Raw genomic sequence first — 18,724 nt, 5'->3', positions numbered from 1 at the left:
GATTGATAAAAATTACCCCAATTTTCCCTGCTTTTGTGGCCACCCTGATCTATTTGTGGAAATTAAATAAAGATTTCTGAAAGTATATTTAGCATTTTATCCCTCCGTCTCCCCCCCCCNCCCCCCCCCCGTTTGATATTTTCCCCTTACTCTTTTGACGCAAAAATTTTTATTACACCTATTTTTTTATACTTTTTTTCATTGTTTTGTATTAATTTAGATCAAAATAAGTTAATACTAATTTATTTAGCATTTTAATAATTTATAGTTAAGAAATACAGCAATGAAACCCAGGTGCTATTTTCTGCCTTCAAGATAAAATCTTTCTAACACGGTTCACTTCCAAACAATAATTTTTCAAAGTTGCACTTATTTGCAGTTATTTAGATCTAAAAAAAACAATTATTCATGATTAAAATTTCTTTATTTTATAAAATCAATTTACTCAAAAATTTTAAAATAGGAATGAGAAAAAAAATTTAAACTAAATTTTTTGGATTTTATATTTTAGTACAAATATGATTCTGGTAATCTAACAGATATTTTTAGTAGCTACTAGACTATTTTTTATAATTTAAAAATACTAGAATATATCTATGCTGGTAATTAGAGCATCAGAAAAAATATATATGTAAAAAAGAGATATCGGTGTCTCCATCTGCGTCAAAGGCTTAAGCGAGCAGCGCCAATTTTTTCCCCTCTCTTCAGTCTCAATAGATATTGAGTAGGGTTTAGAATATTTTTTGGTTCTTTCTCACTTAAATATGAATTTGAAACTCATAACGTGCTTAGTTTTTTTAATTAAACTTTTTTAAGGATATTAAATAGATTTATTAAAAAATGGTCGGTTAATACGAAACATGCTGTATTAGAGAACACATCAGGTTAACTTCTTCGTAAACTTGGCAACCTGCGCACATTCATCGTCTAACCTATACATAAAATGTATACGTTCGAAATCCAATATTTCGAGAACTTTTAAACAACGAATCAATGCTAAACTATGCCTCAGAAAGTTGGCAAAAAATGAATTACTTAAGTCGCATTTTAACCTGCAGTCTTCTCTGCATAGCAAAACCGGTTTTCCCATGTTAACTGATAGGGGAACTGTGTGTAGGGGAGAAACATTCTCCCAATTTTGCCCATTTCCTTAACCGCCAGTGGGTTAATAATACAAATGTTTACTTACTGAGTACATCAAAGTAGCTAAGGTCAACATCTTGTAGATGTTGGGAATTACAAGAATGTCTCCACAGATAATCCGCAACATCGTGATGATTCATTTTCTCCGAAGACACCATATTGTTGGAAGGTGGACGCTTACAAAACTCCTGTTCTATCTTACTGATCTGCTTATTAATCAAGGCAAGAGTCGATTTATCGAAGTTATCGGAAGACCTCTTACGGCCATCCGACCAGCCACGATCCGAATACTCGTCCTCACTAGTATCCGGATCACTACTGTGTCCGCTGGACAGTCCATCTTCAAGAACTGGCATACTACTCATGAGCCGGCCACCTGAGTTCATACTGCCCTCCAGAGAAACGACGCTCTCCACGTCGTTGCTATCACAGTCAGTAGTTTCGGGGGATAGTGTGAAGTTTCGAGTGTGGTCCACCTGCTCGCCAACTTCAGTTTCGCCAAGATCTTCAGTCCCAGGATAGGTGCTGATGGATTCCAGATCTTGGTCAACCATCTCCACCTGAAGCGTATGCTGGTGCACGCTCTCGTGCAGCAACATAAGTTCTTGCTCATTAGGCAAAAACACACTAGGCGCAGAACCAGCTGTAGCACTTGGTAAAACGTCTTTAACAGTAGGAGAAGGGGTTTCGGACTCACAAAGCGGTGGCAAACAGTCTGGCGTAGTTGCTGAAATTTTAGTCACATGGGGCAAATCGCCATTTACTAATTTCACTATTTCGTTACGCTTAGGACTGTCCTCATTTTCACCACCAACCGATGACTGAGCAAGGCGACGGCCGACATAGGAACTACCAGTATTCACACGATATAGTCTATAGTCTAATTCACTAAATTCTGAGTCCTGAGCAACTAGTTTACCAGAAATGTCCGCACTTTCACTTTTACAGGAAAATTCTTTTAAAATGTTCTGAGCTTCCGTATCATGGTTGTTGCAATCGAAAAGTTCACTAGAATTTTTGCACTGATTTGAATTATTTTTATGACTGCCATTCACCATGGTTTTATTATTGCCCGCTATCACTTTTAGTAATTCCTCGCAGGTAGACGGATGAGGAGATTTTTCAGAATTGTTCGTTTCCTCAACACAGTCCGAAGCTACGCGGTGTGGATAGCCGGGACGCGGACCATAACGTCGAGGAGAACCTTCATATTCAGCAATAGGAACATTGCCAATAAGTCGCGCAATTCCTTGCTTGACAGGCGAAGAAGGTTCTGAGTCCGTGTCCATTTCCTCTTCTTGACTTAAATTCGTTAAACTATCGTTATGTGTAGGCAGACCATCTATGCCCCACAGCCCACCACATGGTGATATCGGTGAACTGATATCTAAAGTACCGATGTGCGGTTTATGCATGATACGAAATGACTGGTCAGTATCACTGTTGGGAGATTCCAGTACCTTACCACTGTATGTGGAATAGTCTGACTCACACGAAGCGGTTTTAACATGCAATCCATTACGACTAATATTTCCGAAACAGTTACTAGTAGATACATTATCACTCTTTCTCTGATCCATCAGTTCGCCGATGTCATCGTACACTACTTCAGCATTGTTCACAGGCGCTTCATACACTAAATGTCCAGAATGTTTAGAATCCGAATGCAAGTCTTGTAAGCCGCGCACTGAAGAACTTTTCCTTAGGCACACGCGTCCATTTACACTAGGTAAATGTTCAGGACTTCTCTCTTCCATAATATACGACGACTCAGTCCGATACTTGGCACAATTGTGCAGTTTATCGACGGAACCAGAACACATATTGTACATATAACGTCGCAGCTTGTCGTCGTACATAACGTCGGCACTGAAACGCTTATAGTCTTCGGATTTTGAAGCAACGCTATTGCTTTGACTGTGGTCATGGGAGACACGTTGTTGTTGGTGGTGATAAGTCACATCGTCACCATGCCGCTTTTTTGAAGGCTTGCTACGGCTCTTCGAGAATATCTCTCGGCCACCAGCGATTTCGATGCGACTTTCGCGAAGGCAAAACCCTGGGTCCATGTGGTACCCAACATCGAGTTCATGATCGTAGACCACATCATCGTTGAAGTCGCGCCGTTCGCACGTCATGGAAGATGTGGAATTGCTGCGCACCTCTTCTTTGTTGTTCGTATTAGAGGTAGTGGTGCACAGTAGTCCACCGTCGTAATCACAGTAGTCATAGGCGCTTATCACCGAGTGGTCTTCATTCACCTCGGCAGGAGGAGGGGGTGGCGGTTGATCCCCTCCACAGCAGGAAGACGTTTCACTCATATCTGAAGCAGGGTTGTTACCCAGCACTTCTTGATGATCCTGGTTGTTGTGGGGTAGATAGTTGTCGTTAGCTTTGTCCATAATACTGCTCATAGTGCTGTCGCTGCTGGCTGTCGACAGCTTTCTGTGGTGATCTTTGATGTTGTTCTGGTTGTAATCACTGGAGACGACGCTGCGTGGTCGACACCTGGGGAACAGCTTGTTAATTTCTTCATTATCACTGCCCGCTTCTTCCGATAAAGGTTGGTCCATAACTTTAGCCATGGTGAAGACATTACAAAGATAAGGTCACAGCATCAGAAATCTAAAAGAGATAACAAAGTATTAGTGCATGGAACACAGAAACAAAAAGCAACAAAAAATATATTTATTCATTGTATGGCAGAGAGTGAAAAGTGGACAATAGAAATAAGGAAAGAAAGCAAATAATGTAAAATATATGAGAATATCAATTACTAGGTAAAATGAAAATATGTAAAAATCATTTAAAATCATATATGATAAATTCATTATTCATCAATTATGATCATCAATTCATTTAAAAATTTTACATTGAAAATCCACATAATATTCTTTGACATTTTCAATAGATAAAAGGATATTGCATCAAAGTTTTACTATTAACAAAGTTTTATTATTAAGTAAAGAAATGTTTATTGTGTGCATTAGGTGTCAAATTTTACCATATTACCGTTTTTGCTTCAAATCTTACATGTTCATTAAACTTAAATAAAATGTTATTCAACATCGTACCACGCTGATGAACGATACAGTTGATCTGTATAACACTTCTTAAGAGTTGGTTTGAGTATTTATACATAAGTAATTATTGGCAATTTTTTTATAAATAAAATAAACATATTTTTTTTTAAAAATTAAATGTGAAAAATTTAATATTATGTTATTTACTTAATTTTATTTATTTTAAAATTAAACTATTATGATCATCGTACAATTGAAACGGAATTTCTATTTTCGTTCATTTCATCTAGTTTCACTCGGTTTATTTCAGTATAAAGGTGGCTTATTATCAACTAACTGAAATTAATTCCGCTGTGAAGCGATTCCGATCGGAAACGGGCTTTCATCGGATTACACATTTCGTAAAACACTCTTTTCCGCAACATGAGCATCTCGGATTCCGAAATCGAAATTTTGTACAATTCCAAGAAAAGTGAGGTTAATAGGAGGGACTAGCTCGACCAATTAGAAAATTAGAATAATTCTGATTAATTCTAATTAAAAAATTAGAATTGACCTGGTAAGCGCGTATGTTTTCTTTTCTCTTATGCGAACTATAATCATCCTGACTTGAAACGGAAAACTTTAAAATTCTTCTCTAATGTAAGTCTTGTAAGTTTATTGGTGTTCAGTTGTAAAAAACGAAATTATGTACTTCAGTTTCAACCAATAAAGCATTTCAGCGTGATGTAAGTGACCTCAACGCTTTTTCAATGCTTTTGCTTAGTCTAAATTGGCTTTTAAAGTAATTTTCAGAATTTAAAACTTAGAACCTTTTACCACGATCAATCCTCTTCTTGATCGTGTTTCTATCAGGCTCTTCAATAGCTAATTGAATCATAGAAAATAACACATGTTTACCTCTAATAAATAAACTCTTGCCGGAATATAGATTTCATCTATGGTTCAACTCGCCGGAATGAAAATCGTATTAATTCAGTTCGGAATCTTTATCCGAACGGAATCAAGAGTTCGTAATACTGATATTCGCGGAATTATGACGTCACGAGAGCGATTCAATTCCATAAAGACGGTAATAGAGCCCCTGGAAGAAATGAATTATTCCAGAAAAAATCTCAACCTTGTTTTTTAGTACTAAGTGCAAAATATTTGACACAATGGAACAAACGCATGTCTTACTTAGGGTAAGAAAATAAAACGGCTGTGAAATTGAATTTTATACAAAAAAAAAAAAAGTCAGCGGGAGAAAAGATCACTCCAAAAAAAATAATAAACCTGTCAAAAAGGCATTTTTGTCATTCAAGTAAAGACATGAATGTAAAGTGAAATTGAAAAAAAAAATGGCTTCTTTAAATTTGTGTAGTTTAGTTAAATTTATGTAGCCATAAAGTTCTAAAACAAATAGTTTTACCTGTTAAGAAGTCTGGTTGAAATGGGACTACGATCGCATTTGTTTAACGTAGCGTTTCCCAAATGGTGTTCCGAAAAACCTTCGGGTTCCGGAGAATAGTTATACGGGTTTCGAAAGTTAGGACATTTGTTTTAACCAGTAACTTTTGAAACCTTTTTTTAATTATAGTTAGATCCAATCAATAATCTATTATTTATATCATATTTCAGTTAACCTTATGAAATTATTTGAAGTAAAACACCAATGAAAAAGAAATAAACAATTTATTTTATAAATATAAATACTCTGTGAATAAATTATGAAAAGATAATGCATTTATAAAACTTTATTATTTCCCATCGCGTTTTTCAAATGAAAATAAAACTGCCAAATTTGTTAAAAATGAAATATGTTTCCCTATTAACGCTTTTTAACGTTTAAAGCAGTTCGTTTGGTTTTTAAATTTTTTTTTTACAGAAACAAATTTATAACAAGACTAGATACAACTCGGTAACTTCGAATTTAGCTGCCGTACATAAAAATTGATTACTCCTCATTTTCCTTATTAAATTATTTTAAAATAAAGTGATTTGAAAATTAAGTCTATAATTGGTAAATACATTCGCAATTGTCTTTGCTTTCTTTACTTATGAATTTGGGGCTCCGCCAAAAGAAGGTTAATCATTTAAAGTTCCATTAACGAAAAAAAAAATCGGGAACCACTGCAATTAAACGAATACGGGTCGCAAAAAAAAACCCTATATTGTTGTTTTTTGAAGGCTCTGTAATCACATGAAATGATGCTTTTTTGAGAATAATTTGCAACAGTTACCCATGACTAGGACTGGGCGATAAATCGATGTATCGGAAAATATCGATTCTGTGCAATCATCCGATGTTTGGATTGGCAATTTTTCGAAGCATCGGAAATCGTGATTTACTGAGATGTGCACGATATTTCCCGATGTATCGTTGACATCGATGTCTACATGCGCAATGTTGAGCATTGTTCCCGATAGTTCATGGATGTCTGCAAGCTCGTGCGAAGAGCATTTTCCTCCGCAAGTGTGCAGTGATAGCTGTGGCGATGATCGTTATCTTTCCCCGTCTTTTTTACATCGTGAAACATCGTTTTGCTGACATGATAAATCCGAATGTGTTTGAGAACCGAAGTGTTGTTGAATCTCTTAGTTACGGAAGGGTTTTCGCAAATCCTGTTGATTTTTTTTGTGCTGATTTGAATCCTGTTGATTTAAACTGCGTGTGCGCAAATCCTGTTGATTTTTTTTTACAATCAATCCATCCGTTTAGTGTTTTTTAACCGCTATTTTGCAGATATTACAGATTACTTTAAATATTGAGAAATAATTATAAAAAATGCAACTTATTAATTGCGAATTTCCGCAGTATTAAATGCAAAACATTAATGTATCGAAACATCGCGATACATCAAAATATCGCGATGTTAGCTTGACGATAGATCGCGATGCCAAAATCTTAACATCGCCCAGTCCTACTCATGACTGTTATGTCAAGTTAAGCCTATCTTTAGCCAGAGCACTTTATGTTTATTCTGAAAATGGCGTAAAGCGTCAATACGGCGAAAAGCCACAGTTTTGTGAAAATGAAAAGCGTTTGGTCAAATTTTTTAATATTTAAAAATTTACTCCAACGCTGCATTATCCAGGCTCATAAAAGTCTGTAAAAAAAAGAGAATAAGGCAGTGAATTTGATAATTTTTATCTGGGTGGGAAAATGTCGCCAAGTTGGCGATTTTTAAAAATAGTTTAATAACTCTTAAAATATTTCAGTTATTTGTCCGTTCTGAAGCCCAAATAATTCTTTGAGCAATATGGCATTTACAGTTTATTATTATGGCTTTGCTTCAAGCGTAAGGTACTTAAACTGTGGCTTTTTTATTTTCATTGGCGACAGAGCTTCCAAAAACTATTTTAAACAAAATACATTCTGAACAGCCAAATCGCGTAAAATAGAGCTTTTGTAAAAAATCGATATCCAAGCTCGTTATCTCAAGTCATTGACCATGAAAAGGAAAAAGAAGCACCAGACATACTAAATTCAAAAAAGATAAATGGAAAACTGGAAAGATATATATCGGTTCTAAGAAGACGAACAATTTGTAAACCAATCAATACAGAATACTACTTTAAAACATTTGTCAAACAGTAGAGTCATGTGATAAAGAAGTGAAACCCTTTTATATTTGCTAAACTGTTAGTACTATAGAGAGAGTAAAAGAAGTCACATTTTTTGTAAAAAAAAAAATTTATGCATTGCATTCTTTTGAAAGTTATTACAACACATTTTATGTACGTATATAAGATAATGATTCGATTATTATTTCATAACATATTGTTTTAGCATGTTCTTGTATCAAATTTCGTAGCATCGGGCTGTTAAAAAACAATGTAAATGAGTTTTTTATTTTATTTTGGACCCTTTTTTTTGCAACCAAAAATAAGGAAATCCCATATTTCCACATTCTGCAATTTTCTAAATTTAATATTGTTCCACATATTTACACATTTAATGCAAGAAGTTTTTGACGAATAAAGGATTTTAAAGTCTTTACGAAGCATTCTTCTTAAGTACTCTACCGCCATTGACCGCTTACATAACATTTGAGGGGATGCATCTGCAGTAAATATTTTTTTATTTTTATTATTATATTCTAATTATTATTATAAGAAAATATACAAAAATAATTCAGTTACCTAGATCCATAATGGTAACATAAAAGCTACTAATAATAAATTTACACAGAGAAAAAAAAATAAAAAAAACGCACAAAAATGAATAAACAAAAGTACAATGTATATAGCATGCTATAATGGCAAACAGGGTTTCCTTCAATAGGAGTAAAAAGTAGTTTAATCGTTTAATAAGAGTCGTTTAATAAAGGAAACTTTAATAAACTATAATAAGTAAACTTTAATATAAGTAAACCCGCTGTTCGCTGACGCTCCCCAGCTTCGCAATAATTGTTGTTTCTTGGCGCAAAGCAGTTGAAATTATTTAGCTAAACATATATGTACTAAAAAGAACACTTTTGCCACCACATTCCATGTCCAAATACAGTGGAACCTGTCTAAATTGACCACCCTCGGGACTAAGTCAAATGGTCACTATATAGAGGTGGTCACTTTATGAAGAGTCTTTAAAAATGACTCTTTAAATAAAACTTGCAGAAAATGGTCACCTTACTCAGATTCTCACTTTACCCAGGTGGTCACTTTTACAGGTTCCACTGTATTTTCCTTATACTATTAAGATCTATTGGTGGACATAAATCATTTTTTGAAATAACATTTATAATTAAAAGTACGGATATATTTTAAATACAATGTTTGCACTCATCACTTTGTGCAGGAAACTAAAAGTTCACTTCTAAATCATTAAATGAATCTCTTTAAAACCATAATTCATATTGGTATATTAACACGTTCGCGCCGGGAAAAGTGAAAATACAGGTAGAAGAACTATTTCAATATTAGATAATATTCGGGAGGAGTTAATCTATTCCCAACAATAACAATTAGCCGTAAGGAAATTTATCACGGCGAAGAAGCAATTCAATATAAAAATTGAATCCGTTAGAAACAATTGGTAGTTATGGAGTTTTATTATTCCCGGAAAAAAACTGAAAAATGAAATTTATTGTTACCAATTTTTACTCCGGTGAGCTGCCAAGATGAGAAAATCTAGCGTGACCGACCGGTGGGTCACGCCGGCGTGAACGTGTTAATGTAATTTGCACCAAAAAATAATTGCAAAGTGGTTAATAAGATCGGACGCCGATTTAAACAACTTTATCTTAAAATGTAACGCAAAATTACGTTATTCTAATAATAATAATAACAATCCTCTTAAACTCTTAATTTAGAAAACAAACAAAATTAAAAATGCAATAAAAACAGTATAGGTAAATACCTTTAAATGAGGGAGAAAAAATACAAAAATATTTGTAGGAAAACAATACCTTCATGACTTAAATCAATTTTATGCTGATGGCAACCAAATCCATATGAAAAATAATGTGGGAAAACTGGATCCTACCATGAGAATTTCCAGCCAATAAAAATGCACCGTTAACAATGGAAAACCGCGACACCATTATTAGATTTTTATATATAGTTAGAAACATACAGGGGAGAAATAGATTCACATTATCGTTAACAGTAAATAAAAATTCCTTTAATTTCCGTTTAAATAAGCTCTTGTTAAGAGCGTTTTACAAATCGGTGGGAGTATACTACAGAAGCTGGAAGCTAAAGCTAGTAGTTATGTAACAGTAAGGAACCAAGGATGCACAGTTATCAACCGAATATGTAATGTAATTCAAAATTATCAGATAAAGATTTTGTATGTTTTACGAGGCTTTTGTCTCTATCCTGACATACAGCACGTTAGCACGCTAAAAAATATGCATTAATTTTGAACTTTCATGAACTTAAATAATCAGCTTCTGACTTCAGAATCATTTGGACAAAAATTTCAAGTTCTTGGAAACTTTTTAAGTAGGAGAATACAAAATGTATTCGTAATGCAAATGTAAAATCAGGGTGCGTAGCCAAATCTTTCAACAAAAAATAAGCACCTTTTAAGTACTTTTTAAGCACTCAAAAAATATTTTTCAGCACTATATACATTAACAAAATGCAAGCTAATTTTCAAAGACTTAGAAAATAACTAGTTTCTAACAAAGAACTCTTTACTTGATTATAATAGCCCTCATAAAATGATCGAAAGATTTTCAGGTTCGATATCAGAGGGGGCGGGGGGAATTAAGTCTGAAATTGAGAATATCTTGCAATCTTGTAAGATGCAGCAGAGTTGCTTATGAGAAGGCAATAATCTCACGGAACCCAGCTCAGTAGACGCACATATGCAAGCATTTCATCAAACATGTAAAATGATGGACGCTATGGATCGACGGTACGACGAAATGAGATGTGAAAACGTTGAATAGACAGGGTGCGTAGCCAAATCTTTGAATCAAAAATAAGCACTTTTTAAAAACTTTTCAAGCACTATTATCACTAAGTTACAAAAGTTAAATTAAAAATAATGTAACTCTAGTGAAAAATATCAGAAAGTCTTTNATTCTTTATCCGAATTGGAGCACTCGGGTTACGGTTTAAAGTGTGCGCGCATGCACAAGTCATAACGTGGGTACGACATGAAGTCCGCATGAATGATTACGTAGCAAACTCCCCATTTTTCGTGAAATGCATGGGATCCATCAGATATCACTCAAGGGAGAAGAAAAAAATTTCAGAAAAAAAGCACTTTTTAAAAACGCCAGCTGAAAAAAAGCACCTTTAAAAGCTTTTAAAAACGAAATCCCCAAAAAAGCACCTTTAAGTACTTTTTACAAATGCTACGCACCCTGATAGAACAATGTGAAAAGCACACTTTTGCTTAATACGTATCAAAAAGCGACATAGTAAAGAAAAAAATATCCAAAAATTTTCTAAAAGGGAAAATTAAGCACTTTTTAAAAACACCCCATGAAAAAATCACCTTTAAGGAGTTTTAAATAACGAAAATCGAAAATAAGCACCTTTAAGCACTTTTTAAAAACGCTATGCACCATGAAAATTTGTGCGAGTCCTACAGCACCACCCACAATGACATCATCAATTCTAAAACACACAGAAACGACAGATAAGAAGGGTTCAGTCCGAGCTCGAAACTTCAACAGCACGTTTACTGAAAAAGGGTTTCGTCTTCGGGTGGGCTCGGACTCATGATAAAATTTTCATAATTTTCTTTTTTACTCCTTTTTAACAAAATATGCTATAAATTTGGGTCAGTTATTAAGTATAAAAGATTTAAAATTTATAAAGTATAAAAAATAACAGCTATCTGCTACTTCTGTTTGGTACTTGCTTCCTTATTTATTTTGAATATTTATTACATGCAGTAGACGAAACAAAGCGAAATAAAAATAAATTTTTCAACTTAAGGGTTTAATAAGAAGGTTTCTGATTGATGGTTTATAAAGAGGGTTTCTGATAAATAGACAATAAAAAAAATTTGAACGTTTGGTGTTGTTGACAATTCCTCTTCGACATTTCTCTTACACATAACATTTTAGATTTTTCTCTTCTCTTTTTGTTTTTTAGATAAGTGATAAAAAAAAAAGATTTTAATGACTTTTTCCTTGTTAAGACATCAAATGCCGAGTGGCGAGACCACAAAATTCGACCTTCATCTGATGTATATTTGGGACAGCCTCGTGCTTTGAGCAATCCTATATATTTTGGGCTCGAATCTCTAGAAGTGAGCCTGAACTCATTTCTAACTTATACACCTGACATATCAGAAATCTTGTAATCAAAGATAGTGTTTCGACTCATACGGTACTTAATGTTTATTTTCATCTAAATATCTGTTATCTGTGCCTGACAAAAAAAAAAATTTATGTCCAAATGAAAATAGGATACACTTAGTGAATGATTGAAGAAAGCAAAAACAACGTAAAAACAGGAGCAGAAATGAACTTACTATCATACAAGAGCCGAATCATAAAATTTTGAAAAAGTTTGTTATTATTCATTGGTTTTAATAATTTTCCTCTAGGTGAGAAACTATGGAGAAACTGGCGATTTTTAAAAATATTCAGTAACTTTGAAATTATTTAAGTTATTTTTCCGTTCCAAAGCCCAGATTGTACATAAAGTTCAAAATTATAGTTCTGCCTCATGTGTAAGACACTTACTGTTTCTTTTTTTTTCTTTTTTTTCTCTCTTTTTACTATTATTTATTTATTATTTTCCTACAAAAAGAAAAAATGAAAACTTCAAAAAGCACAGTAAATGTCTTTATTTTTTACACGGTGTTCCATAAATACCCCCTTGCTATATATTTTTGAGTCGCGGCCAAAAACGAAGTAATAATGAAAGTGGCACAAATAATGTTTCTGTTTAAAATTTTGTAGAAAAACTAAGCTTCAAAAAACGCTGTAATATCAATCAATCGGTAAAGCTTGATAACAATTAAATATCCTGTCAAAACATTCTCTTTCTAAGCACACAATAAAAGAGTAAGAACAAAACGAAAGTTGACAATCACCATAACATCGTAAGAGGGTATCCCCCTATCTCTAAAAAGGTATTACTCATTCCGATCACCACTTCACGAATCTGGGGGTGGTGGGAGGGAGTCCCGTGAGTCCATTTATTGAGAAAGGAAGAGAAAAGCCCCAACAAACTCTTCATTTCCGTGACTCAACTGAGCTCCTGCGTGAGTTGGAGCTGATACCATCAGGGGGGGGGGAGGAATCGCGTTCGATCGATGATTGCAATTTCAAGAAATGAGGGTCACGATGGTTATTCGTCATGAAAGGTTCAATTCTATTTACTTTGGAATTACTCTTCTCTTCATTATACAATTTCCGGCATTATATCTGTATCTTCTAAATAATTTCAAAATTTTTTGTCCGAACCAACCATAGATAAAAAGGAAATAGATCCAACCAACCATAGAACCAGCCTGTCCAGACATTTTGTGGAAGGTCCGTTTTTGTAAAATCGTGAAAAAATTACTCGTAATTTGTGAATACAAAATAAACGTTTAGTCACAATCTTTCACCCAGGGTCCTGCTTTTGTGAATTTGTGCAAATAGGGTCCTGTTATTGAAAAAAAAACTTTTCCAAGGAGTTTTTAAATTGTAAAGACATACAAGATTATGCTCAACACAGTAAAATTATAATAAAAAAAATTAAAGTTTAAAAAATAAACAGCTATTGCTGCTACTAAATTAGAGATGCAACATAGAAATATTTGGTATTTAGCCTATACTGCTGAACGCAGAATATTCATTTTGGACGAATAAAGGAAGAAGCGTCTGACGAAGACAAACCTTAGTTCGTTTACATTTGTCTTCCTCCCCCCATTCCTGGGAAGGGTTTATTCGATTAACAAAACAATAATAAAGATAAACAAATTTGTGAAGGGTCAGATTAAAAGAAAAATCATTTTGTGAAGGGTCCGTTTTTAAGTTAAAATATTTAGTGAAGGGTCCGTTTTTAAGAAAAGATATTTTGCGAAGATATATTCTAAACAGGTCCCTGATTTAAGAGATGCTAGGAAATTATTAAATACTCGCAATTTCGTTAAGTGTTTAGTGCTCTTTTACTTCCTCTAAGATATTAAGTACATAGAAAATATGTTTCCTCCCTTTGAAATAACATCACAGCTTTACCAGTTTACATTCGTATGTGAAAGTGATAAATTATCTATTATTCGTAGCTTAAATACTAATTATAAGTGACTCTAAATACGCAATTCTTGTTAACTCACAGTCACAGGAGCATTTAAAATTGCGTCCTTTGCCAAACCCGCGAAGATTTGAGACTAATCGAATTCGAAAAATTAGTTGTGTTAGAATCCTGTTCACATATTAAACTAACGTAAAAAGTAGTTGCCAGGAATCGCTACAAACTACTATTTTTTTTTTCGTATCGCCTTACATTACCTTTTTTTAAAAAAAGTAGCACACTACACTACAAACTACGAAAAAAGTAGCGACTACAGTAGTTTCACTATTTGTAGAATGCTACTTCCGACCACTGATTTCGATCCGACTAATTAAAATTTAGGTATAGGTAGAGTTATAGATTAAAAAAAGAAAAAAACATCTGATTTTATGGAAAATTAAGAAATTTTGGTTATTGCTATTGTAAAAAATTATCCGGGGAATAATGATTACTAAGTTAGAATTAACTAAAAACAAAGTTATAGTTACAGGATTCGTAGTGTTACCCACTATTGAAAAAAAAATCAGGACATTTTTCGAAGAATTAGGACAAAATCAGAACATTTTTTGGAACATCAGACTACTGTTAAAATGGCAAATTTAAAAATAAAAATAAATGAAAAAAAAGCATAATTTTGTTTTTTAAGTGTATTAAAGGCAAATTTTATCGCAAAAGATAATAAATTTTAATTTCAGAATTGCTCTGTTTAAAACAGAAAGTTTCAACAGTTTGCAGTATAATTTCAGCAATACTGAACAACTCATAATAGCTTCAAATCAAAGTCAGGAAAATTTATAAAGTACTGTTGCGGTAAAAATAAATAAATAAAACAGTATCATTTAGTTAATATTCCTACATACCAATGTATAATTATAATTAGTAATAGAGTTCATGACATCCTAAATCAAACTTTAAAGTAGAATTTCGGTTTCAATAATCCCGAAATGAAAACACAAGGGTTATATATTTTAACATTTCTGTACGAAGTAAAAAAGTTCTGGGCAAAATATTTGATCAGGAAAATCAGGATTATCAGAACAAGTACGAAACCTGTAATTTAAAAATATTATAATTATCACAAATTTATTTAAAAAGATAGTAATAATATTTTCTTAGAGTCGGAAGTAGATTTTAGAAAAGTCCGGAGTCTGAATCAAAAGTTTTAACAACGGAAACTACTACTAGAAAGAAACTACTATAAACTACGAGAAACTAGAATTACTAGAAACTTTGACTGCAAAGAAGAAGAAAAAGGAGAAAAGTATCAAAACACAGAATTGGCTTTGAGATATTCAAATTGTTTAAAAATTAAGAGATCATTGTGTAGAAAGTCGTACATTAACCTAAAAGTTCTCTAACATTAAACACTTTTTTTTTCCAACTTTAAACACTTAAAGTGGAATAGGTCATTAACATTCGAACAATTAGTTTCTTTGATATTTAACAAAGAATAAAGGAATCGGAAATGTATCCCAAGTTTATCTTTAGCAAAATAATGAAGATAACACATCAGCAAGAAATTGTGTTAAGCACTAAGTGCATCGAAAAAAAGATTGAAAAATTGAGAATAAAGAAAAGAGCATGAGATATGATTTATTCAGCTGTTTACTGACGGGATAGAATTATTATTNAGAATTGCTCTGTTTAAAACAGAAAGTTTCAACAGTTTGCAGTATAATTTCAGCAATACTGAACAACTCATAATAGCTTCAAATCAAAGTCAGGAAAATTTATAAAGTACTGTTGCGGTAAAAATAAATAAATAAAACAGTATCATTTAGTTAATATTCCTACATACCAATGTATAATTATAATTAGTAATATAGTTCATGACATCTTTAATCAAACTTTAAAGTAAGATTTCGGTTTCAGTAATCCCGAAATGAAAACACAAGGGCTGTGTATTTTATCATTTCTGTACGAAGTAAAAAAGTTCTGGGCAAAATATTTGATCAGGACAAGTACGAAACCTGTAATTTAAAAATATTATAATTATCACAAAGTTATTTAAAAAGATAGTAATAATACTTTCTTAGAGTCCGAAGTAGATTTTAGTTAAGTCCGGAGACGGAATCAAAAGTTTTAACAACGGAAACTACTAAAAACTACTAGAAATTAGAATTACTAGAAACTACAACTACTTTGACTACAAAGAAGAAGAAAAAGGAGAAAAGTATCAAAACACAGAATTGGCTTTGAGATATTCAAATTGTTTAAAAATTAAGAGATCATTGTGTAGACCAGTTTTTCTCTAACTTATGACTTTTATGTACCCTTTCTAAATTTTTCGTATAGCTGTGTACCACTAATAAAAAAAATGAATGCATTTTTTACTATTAAAAAATTGCAAAAAACTTAAAAATCACAACTGGTTGTTCACACCACTAATTATATTATATTAACTGTTAACTCTGCAAAAAATAGTCAATAGAAAAATACGTAATCATAAATTTTCATGGCTAGCTTTGCTTTTAAATAAAATGTTTTGAAACTTTCGTTTATTGCAAGATATTTCGCATAAGAACGCGTACCCCCACTAAACTGTTCCCGTACCCCTGGGGGTACGCGTACCACACTTTGGGAAACACTGGCGTAGACAATCGTACATTAACCTATAAGTTACTCTAACATTAAACACGTTTTTTTCAACTTTAAACACTTAAAGTGGAATAGGTCATTAACATTCGAACAATTCGTTTCTTTGATATTTAACAAAGAATAAAGGAATAGGAAATGTATCCCAAGTTTATCTTTAGCAAAATAATGAAGATAACACATGAGCAAGAAATTGTGTTAAGCACTAAGTGCATCGAAGAAAAGAAAAGAGCATGAGATATGATTTATTCAGCTGTTTACTGAGGGGATAGAATTATTATTCTTGTAAGATGATTATTCAACTATACCGAAACAGCTCAGTAAACATATAAAAATATAAAGTGTAGTTTAATAAAAGTAGGTCGCCACAAGTCCTTTAATATTCAAAGATACTTCACAAAGCTATTGTTATCTATATAAACGAAACAAAACTTCACTGATTAAAATTTTGATAATGAGAAAAACCTCATTGCAATAATAAATACAAAACAAAAATCGATTAACTAATTAACAGAATTTAGTTTTTGCTGAACAGAAATCGTTTCAAGATGTCGAAAGTTCTTTTAATCAGCTTAACTAAGTAATTGATTCATGAAAGCAAAGAGGAGTAACGAAATTAACAGAAAAAACTAGCAACAATGTATTTAATCCGTAAAATAACGATCGTAAAGATACGCGTTTACAGAAAATAAATTTAAATGCTTAAAAGGATTAAAAAGTAATATTCTAGATAAATCTTTAAACTAAATTTGGATCTTACCAATATTATGCGTGATAAAGCAGGAAAAATGCTACTTAAAACAAATATATACTCTAATAGAACGTGTTACTAAAGATAGATTACTGTTTGAATATTTAAGCTCATAACTTAACATATAGTATCAACAGATAAAATTTGGGTCAATGGCAAAAATTGAATAGCCCGCACCTTATGCATTTAGGCCTTCATTCCAGAATCCAAACTGATGACGGTTGAAATTAACTTAAGGTTACTTTTCGAAGGCTCTATCATTTTATGAAATAACGTTTATTAGCGAAAAATTTACTATTTTCATAACAGTTTTACATTTTTAGGTCGTATTCAGGATTGTTAACAAGACTTAAATAAAATGAAAAACTTTCTCAATTAAAAAACTCTCAACACAAAAAAACTCAAAACATGATTTCAATTAAAAAACGTTGTGCAAGCAATTGATTAACTAGATTCAACCCTTTCGTAACCTTATTTTAGTGAAATTTGTTTGAAAATCCCAGATTTTGTTTTGAAATGTTTTAATATTTATAAAAAAAAAACTCTTTACTGTTTCGTACCTGGTATTGATACAAATTAAAACAAAAGTATTAAAAAAGTACCAGGTGACTTAATACAATACCAGGAGAAATACCAGGTGACTTAATACAAATTTAAACACACAATAACGAAATAATTCCTTGAAGTCACGTAACTATAATCGACTAACAAAATGAGCGAGAAAAAAAAACTGTTAACTAAAATAGGAAAACGGTTACAGAAAACAGTAAATTGAAAAAATGCTGAAAAATAATTCTGTTCTGAGGAAGCAATTTTTGTTCAACAGTAAAAAAACTTTTTAAAATTAATTTTGATATTCAAATTTATTTTATTTCATTTTTTTTGCTAAAAAAATTTTTTTTTATTAGGTTTTAGTGATTTTTTGTATTAAGAGACTGTGTTAAGAGAGATTTTTGTATTTTTTTTTCTTAAAAACTAAAGAAACATAAATTTGTTAACATAAAGTTATACTCTAGCAGCAAAATAACTTGGGACCTCATTGGACAAATATTCCTTAGTCTCGATTCAATAAGGGTAAAAAGAGTCGATAATTTTCCTTCATGGAATTCATAGATTAACCTAATATTTTATATCCGTTATTTAAACAAATATCGGACCTATATTTAGAATCCGTGTGGCAGAATTTTTTCCAGCTATCTGCGACAAAACACTCTAGCACTAATATCTTTCTGCAAGAAACTTTTAATAATAACAAACATATATGTTACTAATTTAAAATAAGAAAAGCGTTGTGTTTACAAAAAAACTAGGTAATATTTTTTAATAAAACATGTAATAATTTTTTATTCTAATATTATGGGTGATGATATTCTCGAATTTTGTGGGGAGGGGGGCATACAACTTATTTGCTTCATCGCATTTTGTAAATAATTATCACAACAAAAAATATAATTAAAAATCATGAATTGCCGAAAAAAAGATCAACGACAAAATTACGCAAATCGGGCTCCTCAAATGCGTGTTTTGTTTTGAGATT

General features: G+C 32.4%; 1 protein-coding gene across 6 annotated transcripts in view; it reads right to left on the bottom strand.

Annotated features, from left to right (window-relative positions):
- LOC107455513 (uncharacterized) overlaps nucleotides 1–18,724 on the bottom strand; it is a 193,554-nt gene that overhangs the window by 115,217 nt on the left and 59,613 nt on the right. For all 6 annotated transcript variants that reach the window (XM_016073134.3, XM_071183114.1, XM_071183112.1 and 3 more), the window contains exon 2: nucleotides 1,190–3,768. In XM_016073134.3, coding sequence (XP_015928620.2) covers nucleotides 1,190–3,728 — 2,539 coding nt within the window. In that variant the 5' untranslated portion in view covers nucleotides 3,729–3,768. The remainder of the gene's footprint in view (nucleotides 1–1,189; nucleotides 3,769–18,724) is intronic.

The sequence above is a fragment of the Parasteatoda tepidariorum genome, chromosome 7, assembly GCF_043381705.1.
Source record: "Parasteatoda tepidariorum isolate YZ-2023 chromosome 7, CAS_Ptep_4.0, whole genome shotgun sequence".
NCBI classification, from domain to species: domain Eukaryota; kingdom Metazoa; phylum Arthropoda; class Arachnida; order Araneae; family Theridiidae; genus Parasteatoda; species Parasteatoda tepidariorum.
Note: the sequence above shows the minus strand (reverse complement) of the source record. Positions and strands in the feature narration are given on the sequence as shown.